The sequence below is a fragment of the Halyomorpha halys genome, unplaced genomic scaffold (assembly GCF_000696795.3).
Source record: "Halyomorpha halys isolate HHAL.00 unplaced genomic scaffold, Hhal_1.1 Scaffold20.1, whole genome shotgun sequence".
Taxonomy (NCBI): domain Eukaryota; kingdom Metazoa; phylum Arthropoda; class Insecta; order Hemiptera; family Pentatomidae; genus Halyomorpha; species Halyomorpha halys.
The window spans coordinates 448773-468443 of NW_027110474.1; the positions used below are offsets into that span (position 1 = coordinate 448773).

At 30.3% G+C, this 19671-nt stretch overlaps 2 protein-coding genes across 3 annotated transcripts; both read right to left on the reverse strand.

Moving 5' to 3' along the window:
- Window positions 1–280: 280 nt before the first annotated feature.
- On the reverse strand, window positions 281–8383 carry LOC106681582 (protein adenylyltransferase SelO). Of its 2 annotated transcripts, XR_010843759.1 has the most exons (10): window positions 8286–8383; window positions 7757–8203; window positions 7551–7681; window positions 7111–7316; window positions 5550–5807; window positions 4014–4135; window positions 3649–3887; window positions 2937–3052; window positions 716–1099; window positions 281–625 (listed from the first exon to the last, which is right to left on the reverse strand). XR_010843759.1 is itself a non-coding variant. In XM_067048649.1 (9 exons), exons 1-9 carry the CDS (start codon window positions 8303–8305, stop codon window positions 977–979), a joined length of 1662 nt encoding a protein of 553 aa, XP_066904750.1. In that variant the 5' UTR covers window positions 8306–8383; the 3' UTR covers window positions 647–976. The 2 variants fall into 2 exon arrangements, 1 of the variants encoding a protein (XP_066904750.1); XM_067048649.1 differs by lacking the exon at window positions 281–625 and having other exon boundaries at window positions 647–1099.
- Window positions 8384–13455: 5072 nt separating this feature from the next.
- On the reverse strand, window positions 13456–18288 carry LOC106681340 (uncharacterized). Its single transcript, XM_014421614.2, has 3 exons — window positions 18124–18288; window positions 17896–18025; window positions 13456–13825 (listed from the first exon to the last, which is right to left on the reverse strand). The coding sequence occupies exons 1-3, from the start codon at window positions 18254–18256 to the stop codon at window positions 13579–13581; spliced, it is 510 nt and encodes a 169-aa protein (XP_014277100.1). The 5' UTR covers window positions 18257–18288; the 3' UTR covers window positions 13456–13578.
- Between the last annotated feature and the right edge of the window lie 1383 nt (window positions 18289–19671).

Below are 19671 nucleotides of genomic sequence, written 5' to 3' on the forward strand. Positions count from 1 at the left end.
TTGTAACCATAAGCTTAGAAATATTTGGCCAGATGTTTTGTTCTGACAGACATTATTGCTTGCGGGAGCACAAATAGCCTGAACTGTCCATAGTTCCATAACCAGTCAGTGTCTTTCCCCACTAGATGCTCGGGTCCGTAACTTACCCAGGTTCAAGGACAGTGATGAATTGGCCTAGATCCACAGATTCTGTTTAGGGTCAGCAGGCACACGAAGACCTATATTTCTTTTTTCGAAGCTGACTGTTCGCAATTAAAATAATATATACCAAACTAAAATAAAATAAAATTTTTTTTATTGGAACTTGACTTCTACATAACATTCAGATACAATTATCAATTTTTTAATAGATAGAAACTCTTCATAAACAGGTAAAAATCATTGATAAAGTGCTTGTGTTTTATTTTGCTACCAATATACCATGCTCCTGATATTCCGAAGCCAGTGGAAGAAATTAAAATGGCCATGCATGACAAAAATGAACCTCTTAGTTTCCATGACTCCCAAGAAAATTCTTTCACAAATTTAATTATCATAATAATTCTCCCCTTTTATTGTAAGGATTTGTATTATTCTTCCCAAGATAGATCTAGCATTGGTTTATAGGAAGACATGAGCTGTTAGGCTGAAGAAAAAAAACAGTATATCCTAATAAGAAATATATATATATTAATGTTTTATAAGAAAGAGATAACATAAATAAATAATTACGTACATGATTATATAAATAAATAGTTTATTACTATTTATTTCTTCCTTCTCGACTGCAGCCCAGACCATTTGCTTCTTATTAACTTACAGTCAACTATACATATATATTGATATTTTACTTTTATAGTTTATAGTAATATTAGTTAAATATGTAAATAAAATAAAAGATCTTGACTACTATTACACATAAGAACTAGATAAGTCATGGAGCTCCCTCTTAATCATAAAACAATGCTATTTGTCGGAACTATTAGAACCTCTACTTTTAACTAGAACAGCTTAAACAAAGAGATTTAGACCATGAAGGAGGAACACCTGCATATCCTCTCTGTTCGGCCTCATCTTGTCGTGAAAATGGATTTTTTAGAATTTTTAACAATACATTCACCTGAAAAAAATCGGAAACAATATCTCAATTAATCTTATAAGTTTTTGAAAAGGCAACTAAAATTAAAGAACCATGACAAACAATTCCTCCTGAAAGCATTTATATACAATTAGAGTCTTCCCCTGTTAACAACAAAACTGACCAACTCAACCAATCCCTAGCCTATTCCCAAATATTCAATTTTTTAAAGCACCCATCATTTTTTTTTTCCTTAGACAAGTCCTTACTATATTACTGACCCTCCACCTTTTTCTATGTTAATTTCGCCTTTTATTATTTTCTAGTCACCTTTGGTATACACGTTGTTTCCATTTTCTCATCTTCATCATCACTCATTTGTTTAGCCCAATTATATATTTCTACAATTTTGTGACATTTCATTTTCATAGTTTTTTATTTCACACATTTTATGTATTTTACTCATTAAATTTTAACTTAATTTAATTTCTTCTTTCTTATTTTATCTTAATGATCTTTCATGGCTATTCATTCTTGGTGGTTACTATTTCCGTTAGATCTGAAATATTTTTTAGCCCACTCTCTATTAGTGAAGTCAAAATTCAATCACTCTAGTCAGAAAATCAGCCGAAGCATGTAAGTCTTCCTCTCGTTCCTAATATTTCTTTCTTCCTTTATTTTCCATATTTCTTCTCCCTTGTTCCTTTTTTTCTTTTCTTTTTTTTTTTTTTTTTTTCCAGACTATATTTATTTTATTTAACTCATGGTTTTTACTCATCTATATAACTACATTTTTTATCCATTGTAACTTTTTTTCTTGCCCATTGCATCATATATCTAATTTTTCTTTCATAAATTTCATTATGTTGATTAAAATTGTTTTTCTTATTATGCTAATTCCGTTAATCATCATAAACATTTTCTTCCGCACCTTTCATTGTGTTCATTTCTTTAACACTATCCTTCTTTTAATTTTTTGTGATTTATTTTGTATAATTCTTACTTCTATAATATTATCTTTCATCTTCTATGATTATCAATCAACTAATATATATCGTTATATATTGTTATTAATCAACTACTTTCTACTTAATTCATTGTTATGTATATTTCCAAATTTGTTTGTTTATTATTTTCCTTTATTTTTATGTTTCTCTGAGTGATGGTTGTTATCTCCTTTTTCTTTTTAGCTCTGATGAAGGCCTGAAATTCAGGCCGAAATGTCGGGACAAATAAACAAGGTTTTGTTTATTAGCTGACCACACCTCTGACGATCTGCTCGTATTAATCTATGGTCAACCAATAGCACCTCATTAACAATTATTTTTATTAAATAATTCAAAAACACTATCGAAATTATAGTCTCAAAAACATTTATTTCATTTACACGTCCAACGTTTCGGCCAATTCGGCCATCTTCAGGGACAATCTACTTAATTTACTATGAGACATATCATATAACCATTTTAAAAAACTCCATACAGGCTATTCTGCCCAGGTCAAAACATTTATATCTAATATGTCAAAAATACATTAAAAATCACAGTCAAATTATTTCTCTTTTACCACTATTTATACACTTTTTTTTACTAAAAGTAAATTAAGTAGATTGTCCCTGAAGATGGCCGAATTGGCCGAAACGTTGGACGTGTAAATGAAATAAATGTTTTTGAGACTATAATTTCGATAGTGTTTTTGAATTATTTAGTAAAAAATTGCCAGTCTCAAGAAAGAATTTTAAGATTATAAATTATTTTTATTTTATTTAATTCATATTATATTTGAGATTGTTTCCCCTCTACTTATGTTTATGTTAAGTTATTATTATAAATAAATAATAGTAATAATTATGAAGAAATAAGTAATTAAAAAATCTTACCTCAGAGTAATCTCCTGATGTGGATCTGTCAATAACTTGTTGCCCAATCCAATTTCTCAGTACGTAACATGGATTAATTTTGCACATCCTTTCCATTCTATTGTTGTCACCGATGCCTTAAGTATTTTTTAATTTGTTTATTAATGGTTAAACATAAATATGTTAGCTCAGTTATAATAGTAATAAAAATTACTTCTAACAAGTCAAAAAAAAGAGATTATATACATATTTTGTTTTATAATTTATAACCTTACTTTAAAACATTTTTCAGCAAAATCATAATATAAATTTATTTGTTTTTTAATAATCAAGTTATATTTTTTCGTATTCTTTAGACCTTAAATTACAATTATATAAATAAAAATAATTTCTATCATATTTTTGTGAAGTGAACATACTGCTGATTTGTTTAAATAAATAGTGGTACATCTAGCAAAAAAAAATCATTTTCTTTCGTATTCCATGTATTCTATCGATTGTACCAAAGGCTGTAGTTACTTTTTGATAACCCTACTTAGTTTTGGGACAACAGTAGAGAAGCGTAAAAATGTCCTTGCCTACAGTAATATCTATGGAATACATCCATTTCATAATAAAAACAAAACTTTTTTTTACCAGATGTACCACTTTTCCAGGAAAGAGTGATACTTTATTTTCCATTTTGATAATGTATTTTTAAGCAGATAAATTATATATTTAAATAGATACATACCTGATTTAATCAATTCTTCCTTGTATTTTTCTATGAATGAATCATAATCCTTATGCTTGCTGAGCATCTTAAGTGCCCATAACTTGGATGCAGGTTTAGTTAATAATGGAAGTGGAGTTTCACTCAATTCCCGAAAAACCATTGTAAAATCTGCTTTCGTTTCTTTGAACATAGCTAAAAGCGTTTCTACAAGATGTGGTTGACTATCATCAAAACCTAGCTTACTAGAAAAAACCTGTCTAAAAGAAAGAAAAAATTAAATTAATTTATAAAAATTTTAACTTAACTAAAATATATATAACTATTTATGTGTGATGTATGAGATAAAACAACAATTTTCTTTTCACAAAGCTAATTCAACTAACATAATTTTATCATCTGTGTATTTGGCTTCACTTTGCAGCATTTTAGCAACCATTTCTAATTGTTCTTGGTTAAGTAGGGGAGAAACTGCTTTCGTCAACATTAGCAAGTTTAACAAAACAATCTGAAATTATAAAGCGAAATAATTAATATTCATAAAGAAGTCATTTATAGTACAGCAATTTGTATTCAATTCATAGCAATTATTTAAATTTTGTGGAAAACATATAGTAGCCTGGTTTTATCTAAAAATAATACTTGTTTTGAATTTAAAACAAGCAATTCTGTCTGAATCCCTTAGATAGTTACCATGAAATAAGATGGGTATGAGAAATTGCGGTTTTCCCATTTATCGCTTCTCACCATTCACTAACAAAAAGATTTGGAATCCTTTACCTGTTGTTTCACTTATAAAGATTGGTCAAACCAATTATTTTAATATCCTTACTATTGCTAAATAAAACTTAATATCAATCATATTGATATTAATTTTCTCTAATAACGGGACTGTTAAGCAATAAGGGATGATCGATGTTGCCAGTTACTGGTCTTTTAAATGCTTATTCAATCTGGGACCTGTTTCATAATGAAAGCATTAGTATAAATACAAGAATACAAGCTACAAGCACTATTTAAGTCACCTGTCCCGCCCATATTAACCTCCTTGCCTTCGTATCTTGAGATATTGACTGACCAGTCTCTGCAAGCAGTTCACTATTAGCTCTTCTCTTACATGTGTTAAGGCTCGGATCACAGATCGTTCCTGTAGTTGGATTTTTCGGCTTATTATCATATATTTTGTTTTATTTTCATTTACTTGCTAGCTGATTTCCTCTGTTTCACTTAATTGAGTCTTTGTGAGTCTTTCCATGTCATCTTCTCAGTCATGATCTTCCAAAGACAGTTTTTGTCTACGGAATCATAGGCTGCTTTGAAATCGATAAATAAGGTGTGCACATCCTGATCTACTTCCCTTTGTTTTTTGAGTATGTTTCAGGACGAAGATCTGGTCTTTCCTCTTCTGAACCCTACTTGGTGGTCACCTATTATATTCTCCTAATACCGAGATATTTGATTTAGCAGGATGTTGATCATTATCTTATAGGCCACAATAAGCAGTGCATGTTACCACACTTAGTCCAACATATTAAAGATCTGGAACCTGTTTCATGATAAAGTACAAGCTAATATTATTATTCTTGTAGTTTGTATTTGGTACGATTTCACTGACTAATACAATTCTGCCTCACTATTTCACTTTTTTTACTTTTTACCTCCTATAATACCTTTATAATAGCTTATAATAGCTTTATCCATAATGAAAGAAAATAGTGCTTGTAGCTTGTATTCCTGTATTTATACTAATGATAAAGCTTTCATTATGAAACAGGTCCCAGATTGGATAAGCATTTAAAGGGCCAGTAACTGACAACATCAGCCATCCCTTGTTGCTTAACAGTCTCATTATTAGGGAAAATTAATATCAATATGATTGATATTAAAAAGATTAAAAAGGACTTGGTTAATTAACAACTTACTTGAGTTTGTCGCCCATAGCAATACCTGGCTTCAGAATCAGAATGATTAGGTACATACATCATGTCATAATCTTCCATAAATCCAAAAGGGCCATAGTCGATCGTTAGACCAATAAGACTCATGTTATCGGTATTGAGAACACCATGGGTGAATCCGACAGATTGCCACTTCACAACAAGGTCACAAGTGAGGCGAAAAATCTTTTGTAACAAGTTTGGAATCATGTTATCATCTTTTTCTATTTCGGGAAAATGCTCCTAAAACAAAAATAATCTTAGTTAAATCTTATATTATTTAAAAATATTTTTAATTAATCAATAACTAATAAAACTCTAGATCAACATTGTTTATTTAGTAAATTATATAGCCTATCTCATTAAATACAATAAGAAACAATGTCAAGAGTTTTTTAAAAATTAAAAAAGAATAATATATAAAACATTCATAATTATGTACATAATTTATCAATAGCCCTGAGACCCACAAACCCTTATTCTCTTTCCTTTTATATAAAAGTCAAAACATGACTGGGAGACTAGCACTTAAAATTCCTTACATCACTATTATTACAACTATTAAAGCACTGCAGCCAACAAGGACATAAGTGCTGAAATGGGATGGAAGGTAGGACAGACACACTGTTTATTAGCCAATCTATTTTGGTAGAATTTTTGGTTAAGCACTTTCTAATATTTGAGTAAGTTGATCACATACTAATCTTCAATTAAGGAAAGGAGCTATATATAAAGTAGAGCAGAATAAAAACAGTTAGATTAAGAATATATTTCTATGTATTCCATATATAGATAGTTAGGAGTAAGTCACAGAAAAAATCCTGTACCACTAAAATCTATGGAGGGTCAAGGATTCATGTACTTCGTAAGGAAGTACTATTTCTTGAACAACAGTTGTGCAAGCTTTTTTCATGATCACACTCAACCTCCAGGATTTTTCTCAGCTAAGGATAACCACTTTGTGGAGGTCGTTGCTTCAGAGCTAAATAATTATCTATCACAGGCAGATTCGAACCTTATTCAGGAACACCTTATTCGCTAATGCCCTGATCCTTAAGACATACACAAGCAGGTATCTTGTGATTGAAATATGATATGCTTGGTAACTTTTTTCATGAAATTATAATATTAATATTTATTAAATCATAAAATAAAAGTTAAGACTAAGAAAACTGTAGCAAATAAAAGTATTGATATAATGAATCATGGTAAGATATTTCAGAACGCATGATTCCCAAATTTTTTCTAATCAAATACTTTTTAAACCTTTGAGAGACAGTTGACAATTTAATATCATTATTCTTTTTGTTCATAAATTTATATCTAATAATTTTTCTTGGATTTTTTTTTTCTAAATAGATGCAATCATTTAGATCTTTGTGAGCAGAAATAGGTAGAATTTAAATATTTAATGATATTCATAAATAGATTAAGTATTAATACAGAAATATCTGATTTAAAATATTATTAAAGACATTGTACATAGATGAAAACTACACTACTTTAGTCAACATTGGCATATTCATTAGTTATAAAAAATTATTACTTGAACTATGAAATTAATTAGGTCTCTCAACATTTCTATTTCACCATATTTGGATAAAATTTCTAAAGAGCCAATCCTAAACCAAGAAGGTGCTAAGCGTAGAACAACAGCAGCAGGCTCTAGTAGTGGATGCCCATCATATAGTGGGTCTCTGACGACCATATCATCACTAATAGTAATTGTACCAGCTCTCGTCGTAGGGATTCCTGTAAAAAAACATATTCACATAACCGTTTTCAAGTTTAAACATATATTTTAAGTAATATCAGTAATTAAGTTTCCATGACTCTTCTGAAATACAAAATTTAAAGGCAAATAGTACTTTCATGGTTAATGTTGTGATTTTGTTAAATATAATTTAATGTTTTTAGTAATTCAAAAGCTTTTTTTCATAAAGCTCTTAGGTAAAAGATCATTCTAAGAATTTTTTTTTTAATTACCTAAATAATGCATGGCTTCTGAACATAAAAATTCACGTATTGAAGATCTAAGCACAGCACGACCATCTCCATCCCTTGAGTATGGCGTTTTGCCAGATCCTTTTAACTGAAGTTCCCATCTTTCACCTTTCCTACCAATACAAGTTATAGGTACTTGGGGAAACTTATGATCAATTCCAATAGTAAATCACTCGACTAGAATTTACCTGTTTATGTATTCTCCAAGAAGAATAGCTCTTCCATCTCCAAGTTGAGAAGCCCAAACTCCAAATTGGTGACCTCCATATCTGTGAGCAACTGGTGTAGAAGAAGCAATGAGGATATTACCAGTAACAAACTCAATAAATTCTTGATTTTCAACAACACTAGGTTCTAAGTCAAGAATATTTTTCAAAACATCTTCAGAAAATGATACTAATTTAGGGCTAGACAATGGTGTAGGGTTGACATGAGAAAAAATTACACCTTTGATAAATCTCCTAACATAGTTTTCACGGTTTGTCTCAATTTTCAAATCCAACAATTTAAGAGGTGAAAATTTAAAATTTTTAAAATCAGAAATCAAAGAATTTTGACTGGGCGTTTCAACAGACATTCTCAAATACTTCAGAGAATTCGAAATATTTTTTCTACTCAAACCTTGTACAAAAAATCTGTTAAAAATCATAAATTTTGTAAAAGATATAATTGAAAAGGATTAAAAGTGTATATATTTTTAAATACAATTTAATTTACATTTTAAGTTGTAAATTCATCTATTCAGTAGTGACATGTCATGCCAAATTTTGAACAAAAGGTACAAATAACAACATACTAATTGGAATGTACCAATAACAAAATAAATTTCAAATTTATGCCTAATAATGCAAAGAGGTATGAGCACTCAGCTGATACACGTATTAAAGTTATGCTAAAGATGTATTAAAATAGCGTTGTAAAGAAAAAGCATGGTATCTTGAACATTTTGTTTTCGCGATTCTCTAAAAGTAAAATGAACGCAGATAATGTTGACCATTATAAAAGTATACGAAATATTAATTTCGTAGTTTGGATGTACGTGTTTATTTTTTGTAAAATACACAAAGCATCAGAGGCCAGGAATGATATTTAAAAAAAAAATCAAAATATTATTAAGTTAAATTTAAATTATGTTGAACAATCCATGTCACTATTATATTATACTAAAATTTTTACATGAAAACGAATCTCATAAGTATGTATATATATAAAGAAAAAAAGAGAGATGTATATATATACATATATAAGCTGTTTTTAACTCTAATTAAAGTAATATTTTAAAACCTTATGTATCGGTCATTCTCCAATTAAGGTACTATTTTAAGTCCAACAATTTTTAAGAATGATTAATTGAATGTGAATGATTTTATTTTTCAGTTACTATCCCTCATTTCTCGCATTTCTTTCTCAGTCTCTATTAGGGAAGGTAAATTGACACCCCAGAGACTGTTATTTTTGTATGTTTTTGATAAAATCGCATGATAGTATTCTACACAGGATTGTTTTATTTATTTTGGTGATAGAATGAAAACCATCATCTACACAAATTTATTTATAAATAATAAATAGTTTTGACAAATGTCTTTATTATTTATCAATCTTTTCTTTCATATATTTAAAATTTTAATCTTAAAGATTGGAAAAAAGGCATCTACAAACGTTTACAATAAAACGTAAATACCACTAGAAAAGTGAAATATAACATTTGCTATTCAGGTTGGAAAAACTTCATTTATTCTGTCCTTGTAGCAGTGTATTTCAGATTCTTAAATTCTCGTAAGAGTTATAGCAAACTTCTGATTTGTGTGTTAGAAAAGCGATTTTTCATTATGGAACTGGAACACTTGGGCTTAGGTACTTTCCTTAGCAAACTTATATTTCAATAAGAGGCTTCCAATTAGCCCAAGTTTGGAGGAAAGTTGGAAATAAGCAAAACATGGTCCCTTATCAATTTCAATAAATTCCGTCCACAACTTTCTTTTACACTTGGGCCTACGTACTTTGCTTAACAAACTTATATTTCAAAAAAGGTTTCCTATTTGCATATACATATGCAATTACGCCTTGGCCGATTTTGCCTAAAATGGGAGTAAAGTTGGAGATTAGGATGAAATCGGTCTAGTGGAAATTTTATCCACTACTTTCACTTGCATATGCCTAGATATATTTTCCTTGACATATACGAGTATTTATTTCGAAAACAGCTCTGGCCCAATTCGCTCAGAAATTAGAGTTTGGAATTTGTGAAAAACGGGTTTAATTCTGATTTCAAGTTCTTCAGTGCGCCAACCTGATTAGTTGGCCGCAAGTTAGATCGTCGTTTATAATATGACTATTTTTACGTTGAAACATTGAAATTTTATTTTTTAAAAATAGTGTGGACAATTATATTAACAATTAAGGTTGGAAATCACTTTTTTATTAGCGTTATATAGACATAATGAATAGGGTCCAGCTAGAGATAGACAAGAGAACAACCATAATATCCTTGGTGGCCAACACACCTGTCGAAACCTTTCTGTTCCGGAATTTTAACATCTTTAGATCATGTTAAAATGAAATACGTTACTACCCTTTAGTTATGTCGAATAAAGGCTAAAAACCTTACACAAAAGGTCCTGTTTTGTAAATATACCAAAGTACACCCACCATAGAATTGTATACGAAAAATGTCAAAATCTGGTGCGGTACGCGCATCACACAACTCTCACTTCACACGTTCCCAAATTTTGTGCAGTCTAGCGTGCTTGCGTTAAAGTTACTGCTATTATTGAAAATTTGGAGAAAAAAAGAACATGTAAAGCGAAAATTATTAAAACATTTTTAATATTTTTCGAGAAAGAAATAGCGAATATAGATTTTGCCAAGAATAGAACAGCTTAACCAAAGGTAAGGAAGCCGTAATGTAATCGGGATATAAATTAATGTGCCTTTTAAGACAGAACACTTAACCCAGTTTTTCTATTTCTAGCGGAAAGTCCAATGCATTCCCACTTACTTGAGGTCAACTCTGAACTATAAAACTAATAAATTTTCAATTACCTTGTTCCAAAAACATTCAGAAAACAACTATTTGGTTAGTATAAACAATAAATATTTAACCTCGAATAGTTCCATCTAGTAGATACATCAGATAATTCTTCATCTACAAATAGAATTAGTGAAACTTCTCTTAACGGAACTCCTCTTAAAGGACAATTTTATTAATGTCCCAATCAACAAGATACGGACGCAATCGATTTGAACTCCTTTATTACAGAACTTCAATTCAGATGCGGACGTCATCAGAATTTTTACTACTCTACACAATTTATAAAATATGAATGAACAAACTCACGATTCCAGAATTGATTGGTGTTGAAGGCACTAAAAACATTTAGGTATTATGTCGCCAACACTTTGTATATGTTAAATTACATGAATATGTGTATAGAACATTTGGTGTGTGTAAAAAATATTACACGCCTCCCTCAAAATTTAAGGTTTTACTTCGGCTTTTCTTTGACCATAACAACACGATGAACATCAAAATTCGACACACTTTCCACTAATTAATAATTTTTTATCCTCAAAACGATGGTTGAGACGTAACATTACGTCCCTCAACCTAAAACAATACCTGGATTTTTTTTCCTATCTAAATTGTGTTTTTCGGACTTAAGAGGGTATCATAGCATAATTTAATTTTTATTCTATTTTTATATCAACATAAATCTTTGTATATGGGAAAAATCAATTTTCCCATGAAAATTGGTTGTATTAACATTTCACTAATTCCAGATTCTGATAGGGTTGGTAAAAGTGGTGATTTGGGCGGATAAACTTAATTAAAACATATATTGGGCAAATTAAATTGTTTTCTTTTCTTTTTTTATATAAAGATTAAAACATGTAAGTAACTATAAATAACGTTTCTCATAAACTGTGTATTCGTATATTAGTTCTATATTGTTGAATGAGTGATGAACAGTTCTTGGATTTGAAAAAGATATTTTATCAAATATAGAAAGTGAGTATACAAACTTTTTTTACAGTCAATACTTTGGAAAACTAAAATAAACATAGGTACAAATTTGATACATAGTTGACAAATTAATTTAAAAATAAGTCAATATCAAATGTTACAAAAAAATAGTGTATCATCTATATTAATAATAAAAAAAGTTTTCTGATTCCCTTAATACGCATACGAAAGACTACATAAAAAAATTAAGATTTTATTGAACAATATTTCTGTAATATTTTAAAGAAACGTTAATGTTCCATTTATTCATTATTTAACAGTAAGAAAATCATTTCTAGGTACTTCACTAATGTCTACTGCAGCTTCCAGCTATCCTTCAGATGAGGAACACCGATGAGGTATGTGTAATTTTTTTGTAAATTCTTCTTTCCATGTCATTGGATACACTCTGTGTCAATATGCCATAAATAAAACTTATATAGAAATTCATGAAGAAAAATAATAGACCAAATAATAAAAGTGAATAGGTATACTTCAGAACAACATACATAAAATGGATTTATTTTTAAAAATACAACAGAAGATGCACCAACTACCCTAAAATGTTGGTGCGAAATCACAACAGCCAATGTTCCACCTTCACACTATCCAGAAAATGTCTGAGTTGATTTAACTCTGAATTATTTTTGGTTGGCTGGTACAAGATTTATTGAAATTTTCATCAAAATCACCTGACCCATTCAAAAGTAATTCAACCAATACAATTTCAATTTACCAATTAAATATTTTTAGTTGAATAGTGAGAAACATGTGTAGCCCATTGGTCCAGTTATTTTAAAGTGATACAAGCTTTCTCTCTCCTAGGTAAAGGATGATTAACTGTTAAATAATGTATCTTTTACTTACCCCATCCATTTAGAACAGTTTCAGATTTCCTTAGATCTATTTTAGTAAAACTTTCTTCAGTTCAAGTATATTTCACTTGAGTTCTATTAATTTACCTATCTTTCGGTAAAATCTGAAGACGGATGAAACCATTTTTGATTTCAGCAAGTTGTCAGAGAATGATATTATTTTACTTTTTTTGTAAAAATTAGAACTGTAAATCTTTAGAGGAATAAGAAGTATTATCAAATGGTGATATTGTGTCCAGTAAATTTGTATTATATTTTAGGTAATGTTTTATTTATTTATTTTTTTCACCTCTTAATAAAGAAGAATCTTTTATTTTTCACCAAATGAGTAGATTTTCCACTTACTTTTTGTGGAAAAAAACTATTTATGTTATAATTATAAAATTTTATTATGTACTTAAAACTAAAACATTAAATTTTAATTTCCTCCAGTTAAATTTTTAGGAGCTAAAAACATTATTCCTGTGGACTCTTAATTTGTTATTTACCAGCAATTTTCATTTCATTTTTTAATTTAGTATAATTTTAATACTTGCTCAATTTGAAAGATGATTGTTACTAAACCAGCTTAAACATCTGCATCAAAATTTAATTTTGATTAATCTATAAAACCTCAGGATTTTCTTGCACCTTGTAGTTATGAAGTTTTGTACACGTTAGTCTAAAATATGAACAATAATTCATATTATACCTCCAAGAGGCTTTAGTCCTTTACAGAAGTTTAATTATTGCACACAGTAATGGTTGAAATACTAACTAAATGTTGGTTCCAACTAGCTTTCAAGTCAAAAAGCAAAGGAATTTACATTTTAATAACATTTTGGAGCATGAGATCACAGAACATATTTGACAATTTAAATTAATTGTTTTAAACTCCATTTTGTACTTTTTAAATCCTAACATTTAATTGGTTAACTGTGATTAATTGGAATCCCATCAATGCAGAATTTGTTTATAATTCACCAATGACTAAATTTTAAAATAAGGTATTAAATGAACATAATAAAAATTATATTCATATCTTTATTTATTTACAATTAGTAATTATAAAAACATATATTTACAATATACTTAAATGGTTAAATGCTTTAAGCAATAAAAACCACACAGATCAATTATACCTTCCTCCTTCTCATGTATTTTCATTTGATACTTTTTGTTTTATTTCTTCATATAAAAGCTGTATTCTGTCTCTCATAACAGGTTGTCCACGTTTTGTTTTTTTCGATAGCTTTTTGAATTTTTCTGCTTTCTTCTTCTTATATTCACTAATTGCTTGTTCTATTTCATTTTTCTTTTGTAGCTTTTCTTGAAAGAGCCTTCTCTTCTCTTCTTTTTTTCTTTGAATTTCAAGTTGGGCTGCTTTGAAAATACCTAACCTGAAAAATAAAAAAATTAACATTCTCATTTCAAAAATGTTAAAATAAATAAATTTCTAAATCCTATCAGAGGATCAATGGATAAAACCATAAGATTATTAAAGAAACAGCTCAAGTATTCGAGTGTTATGCTTCATATGAAGCATTAAGAAATTGTTTATTCTAGCCTGTAAAAAAGATATAGCTTTAGGGTTAACAGTGGCTTAAGACAAGGAGACCCATTATCACCAGTACTGTTCAAACTCGCCCTAGAAGTTGCCATTAGAAAAATAAGGACAAACCTGGGTGGCACCATTTACAACAGGCTCACACAACACATGGCTTATGCGGATGATGGAGTCATCACAGGGAGAACCAAAACAGCACTGGCCGGTAGAAGAATTCAAGAGAGCAGCACAGGATTTAGGACTTAGTATAAATAGTGAAAAGACGAAATATATGAAAACCTCTAGACAGACCGGGGAGAGAAGAGATATTGTGGATGTGGGGGAAAACATGTTTCACAGCTGCAGTACTTTCAAGTACCTGGGAGAAGTTGTGACGGAGAACAATAATTTAGAAGTAGAAATTAAGGGCAGAATGGTAGCAGGAACCAGATGTTTCTATGCCCTGCAAAAAGCTCTCCGATACAAAAGTCTTTCCTGGAAAGAAAAGCTTTTGTTGTACAAAACAATAATTAGGCCAGTGGTAACGTACGGTAGTGAGACGTGGACTCTAACCAAGGAAAATAGAAGAGCTCTACTGGTTTGGGAGAGAAGAGTCCTAACAAAAATCTTTGGAACCGTTAAAGAGGAGCACAGGTGGAGAATCAGAAGCAATGACGAAATAAAGGAATTGTATGGAGAGCCTCATATCCTCTGTGCTATTAAGAAGAGCAGGCTAAGATGATTGGGACATGTGGAAAGGATGGAGCCCTGCAGGCTACCTAAAAGGATGCTAAATGGTGCACTAGAGTTAAAAGGAAAAGGGGCAGACTCAGGCGTCGGTGGCTGGATGATTTGGAGGACGATTTGAGAGGAATGGGAGTTGAAAATTGGAGGAGTCTCGCTGGAGAACGCGAGGCATGGGAAAGAGTGTTGGCAGAGGCCCAGGTCCTACAAGGACTGTAGCGCCCAACAGTGAGTAAGTGAGTAAAAAAGTGATGAAGGATAGAAGAAAGGATTAAATCCTCTGTCTAGGTAAAAATTGGAAAATGATACCGGACTAATATGCAACAAAAAAAGATTTACCGATAGGAAGACTTGGTTATGAAATATGGTAGAAAGGTGAACTGGATGCAATGGTCTAAATTGTTCTATGATTTACATAATTCTATCATCTACCCACACAATAAATTTATTCTTTTTAATAACTTTAGAAAAAAAAAAAAATTGGTTTATAGAGAAAACAGTGATAATTTATACAATGAAGTCTAAGTGCCTAGGATCTACAATATCAAAAGAAACAAAATTCCAGGGGACATAAAATCAAAGTTCTTTATTCTGACCGAAGAAAGATAATTCCACTGAAGAATTTTGAAGACTACAGAATATAGAATTGCAGACCGATAAATTATTTAGTTTACAATTTCTATTTCACTAACATAATTACTATATCAACACTACGTTGAGTAACCTACCTTAATTTCCTTTAATGTAGGTTTGATAAAATAAAGTTTCATTGAGGTTACTCACTGTAGTAATTAAGTAAAATGGGAATTGCAAACTAAATAATTATAATAAGTGTAACTGTGAAAAGTAATAGCCTGCAATAAAGTGATAACCAATGTTTGGCTGCAATAGTGTGAATAAGTTGAAAGATCCTTGAGAATGGCTAAAACGTAGGAGCTTAAGATAATAAAAAAGTGTTGAAACTATATAGCTATTTTTGTTATAACTAATAAACAAATCTGTTTCAAACGAGATATTTCATTATATATAAAGCATAATATATTTCCAATGAAGAGGGAGAAGAAGAGGGCAGCCAATAAACATATTCATAAGATTTAAAATTAGGTTGAGGGTTTTAGAAACAATCTTAAAACACTATAATACACAACTAGTTCATATAAAACACTACAATCTGATGTGCTATTTTGCACAGAAATGAAAAAAAAAAACCATACCCAATGAATATAACACTATAAACATTTTCACTTGGTATATTCATATTTTCTTCCTTTTTTTTTTTTTTTTAGGTAAGTGATGTAGATAACTGCTTTAAAACCAACATGGGTACCCAAACATCTAAAAAAGGTTAGTTTATTAGAGTTTTAATCTTCTATATATTTCTGGGTACTAATCCATGGCACTACTCTAACATGATGGGTAGACGTCTACTCTCTTTTTTTTATTAATCCCTTTCTGGTCATTTCTGATAAAGGAGAGGATTATCTTAGGTTATAACTCTATTCTAAGCAGAGAGGGAGAGTCAAGTTTTTGTTATGTGGGATCACCAAAAAATAAAAGTCTGCTCAGGCTGAAATGGAACTGTTGTCGCTGCAGTAACAAGGTAGTAAAAGGTGATTCCTCAGATGTTTACTCACTTAAACACAGTGAGAAAAACAGTCGACCATTATATTCAGTTATCACCTGACACCATCAAGAAATTTGTATTCATGTAAATTTAAGCCCCAACCTCCACCAAAAAGGATCGGTGAGGGTTAGTTGACCTCATAAGAGAGGGTGTATCAAACTGAAGTTGACCGCTGTGACCTAACTGGAGTAGTACAATAAATAGTTCAAGTTATTACCCACATCAAAGACTTGCTAAATTGACACGGATCATGTACTCAGACTGTAACAGGTTTCAGAGAATATAGAATTTGAAATCAAGAATATTGCTATATTGTAATTTTTTTAGGCATTTATATCAGCTTAACCATGCTTATGAACAGGGGTCACCACTATTTTTTTTTCAACTTTCCACAGCTACTCCATTATTGTGTAAATGTACTCCTCAATTTGTTATAAGAACCATTTTCACACAAAACGATAATTTGAGGTTCAAAGAGATTTCCAATCCCTATTATAATTTTCCAAGTTTAAAAAATGTTTCTATAGTAGTAGCTGACTTTATCTAGAAGCATTATATTCATTTATCTGATTAATTAATTATTAAAACAAAAAAAAAAATGTGGAACTGTCAATTTTTCATTCTTCCTCATTGTGCAGCCTTGGCCATTCAAATTTTCTGAACGAGGTTTTTCGCACAGTGGAGCAAGATGTGTTGTGTTATAAACATTGTTACTTGGTATAACTTTTAGGGATTCGCTATTAGAGGTTTAACTTTAAGTGAATTTTTCACAAAAACTAAGAGATAAATTTGTTTATCCAGGACCTACTATCAAACTCATCTCATCAGTAATTTTTTCTCGAATTTTAATAGTTTCATTTGAATAGGTCTACTTACTTTAGAGAACCTTTTTTCATAATAGATTTCACTAACATCAATAAAACCATAATTTGGCCTGGAGAACCGAGAAGCAAATGAAGAACAATAATTTAAAAACAATGTAACATTAATTACAGTAACCCATTGACTAAGAATAAAATTGAAATCTTATTCTGTTTTTTTTCCTGGAGAGATTGCAATGCAGCCTAAAAAAAAAACGTGCACTATTATAAGCCATCTCTTCTCTGCTCAAAGCGGCCAGTTGTCTTTGCGGATCTCAATATTGTAGAATGATTAACTATCTCACAAAGTTTAGGGTCTAAGATGCGATCCTTCTCAAACTTTAGCAGTCTCATCAACCAATCTTCAGTTTTATATTATAGAAATGCTTATTCAACTGACAAGTGTCCTGTATATAGACCTGTCACCAATCTTAGAGTGCTCCTGTCCATATTGAGAAGTGTTTTACTTCTTTTTGGAAGTAACACAATTCTCAATATGCACAAGAAATTGAAATCTTACTACTCATCTACGTTGAAAAATAAACAAATTTACCTAACTTTAACAATTATTAATCTCAAATAAAGAGCTAGCAAAAAAAAAATTTAATGAAAAAGACAGAAATGTTAAATTAGGGTTGCATGCAGGCATCTGTGGCCATAAATAGGTTAAGTTAATGTAAATACAACAGAATTTACCTTCCATTATTTTCTGAAGTGTCTATTTGTTCTGTATGTTCTTCAATAGCTTCACTTGATTTGTTTCTCTTATATTCTTTATTATATCTTCTTTTGAAATTTTTCTGCCTTCTCTGCTCCCATAGTTGTACTGAAAAAAACAGTTGTATAGAAATATAAAAATATGATGTGGGTTTGTTGGGTGTTTTAATCGCGGACATTTAAAAACTTAGACATTGAAAAACTTACCTTTGACTTTATTGTTTAATTGGTAATTAATGTATTTTTTTCTGTCAGCTTTCTTGTCGTTCTTAACAGAAATATTTGAGTTTCGGTCGTTTCTTGCAGTCCTATCCATATTTACTGAAGACATTTTAATCATAAATATAACCTACCAGTTGTAAAAACATGCGTGTGTGCCGTTCATGATCTATACCATTAAGCTCCTAAGAGGTAAGAGAAGTATAATCTATTGATATTGGTTTAACTTATAATTCTTAAGTTATCAACAAAAAAGAATAGTTTAAATCTTTCAGCACTCCAACCAAGAAATGTATATGGTGCCGATATTAGGAATATCAGTCAACTTAACTCCCGTACCAAAGGGGGTGTTATTTTTATATGTTTATGATAAAATTGCGGCTATTACTCTGTGCCATATTGTTTTATTTATCTAGTGATGGATTGCGAAAAAAGTAAATGTCATCTACACACATTTATTTAAAAATAACTAACAGATATTTTGAGAAATGTCTTTATTATTTATCAATCTTTTCTTTCATATATTTAAATTTTTAATCGTTAAAGATTTGAAAAAAGGTTACAATAAAAGGTAAATACAACTAGAAAAGTAGAATATAACATTCATTATTCATCTTCAAAAATTAGAAGTTGTAGACTAGAAACTTTTTAATCCGTTTTAAAGAATTAATTTCCTCATTTATTCTGTACTTATAACAGTGACTGTCAGATTCTTCAACTCTGGTAAGAGTAATTGCAAACTTCTGATTTGTGTGTTGGACTAGGTTTTTTTTTTTTTTTGGTTGAGATTTTTCATTAGGCTAACACTCAAACTGACGAGTAAGTTCAAAAGATGGATTACATCGGATCGGTAGCTGAAGGTTGGAATATAGATTTCATCAAATTACATCCAAAGTTTTCACTTACGCTTGGCTATAAACGTACTATTGATAATAAAGTTATATTTTAAAAAAGACTCCTCCGATTTGGCAAAATTTTGGAGAAAATTTGGAAATTAACGAAAAATGATCCAGTATAACTTTATCCACTTCTTTCGCATCGACTTTTGAAAATTAGAGTTTGGAATGGGTCTAGTTCTAACTTCAAGTTCTTCAGTGCGCCAACCTGGTTAGTTGTACGTAACTTAGATCGTCTTATATAATTTGACTATTATTACGGTGAAATACTGAAATTTCAAAAGTCATTATTTAAAAATAATGTAAACAGTTATTTCAATTAAGGTCGGAGATGGAAATCTTTTTTTATTAATGTTATATAGATATAATAAATAGAATACAGAGAGAACAGTCTATACAAGAGAACAGTCTTAATCACCTTAGAGGCCACCATGCCTTGACAGGGAGCATTAACCTTTTATATTTACTTGCTTTTTTTTGGGGCGCCCATAGCTCAGTGGTTAAGACACAGTCTTACCAATTTGATGTCTATTGGCGGTGGCGGTTTGAATCCGGCCTGGGACGTTGACTTTTTTCATTGAGTGGCGGTCCCACAAAATGAAGAACTTTGACCCCCGGTCAAAAACCTAACTCAAGAGAA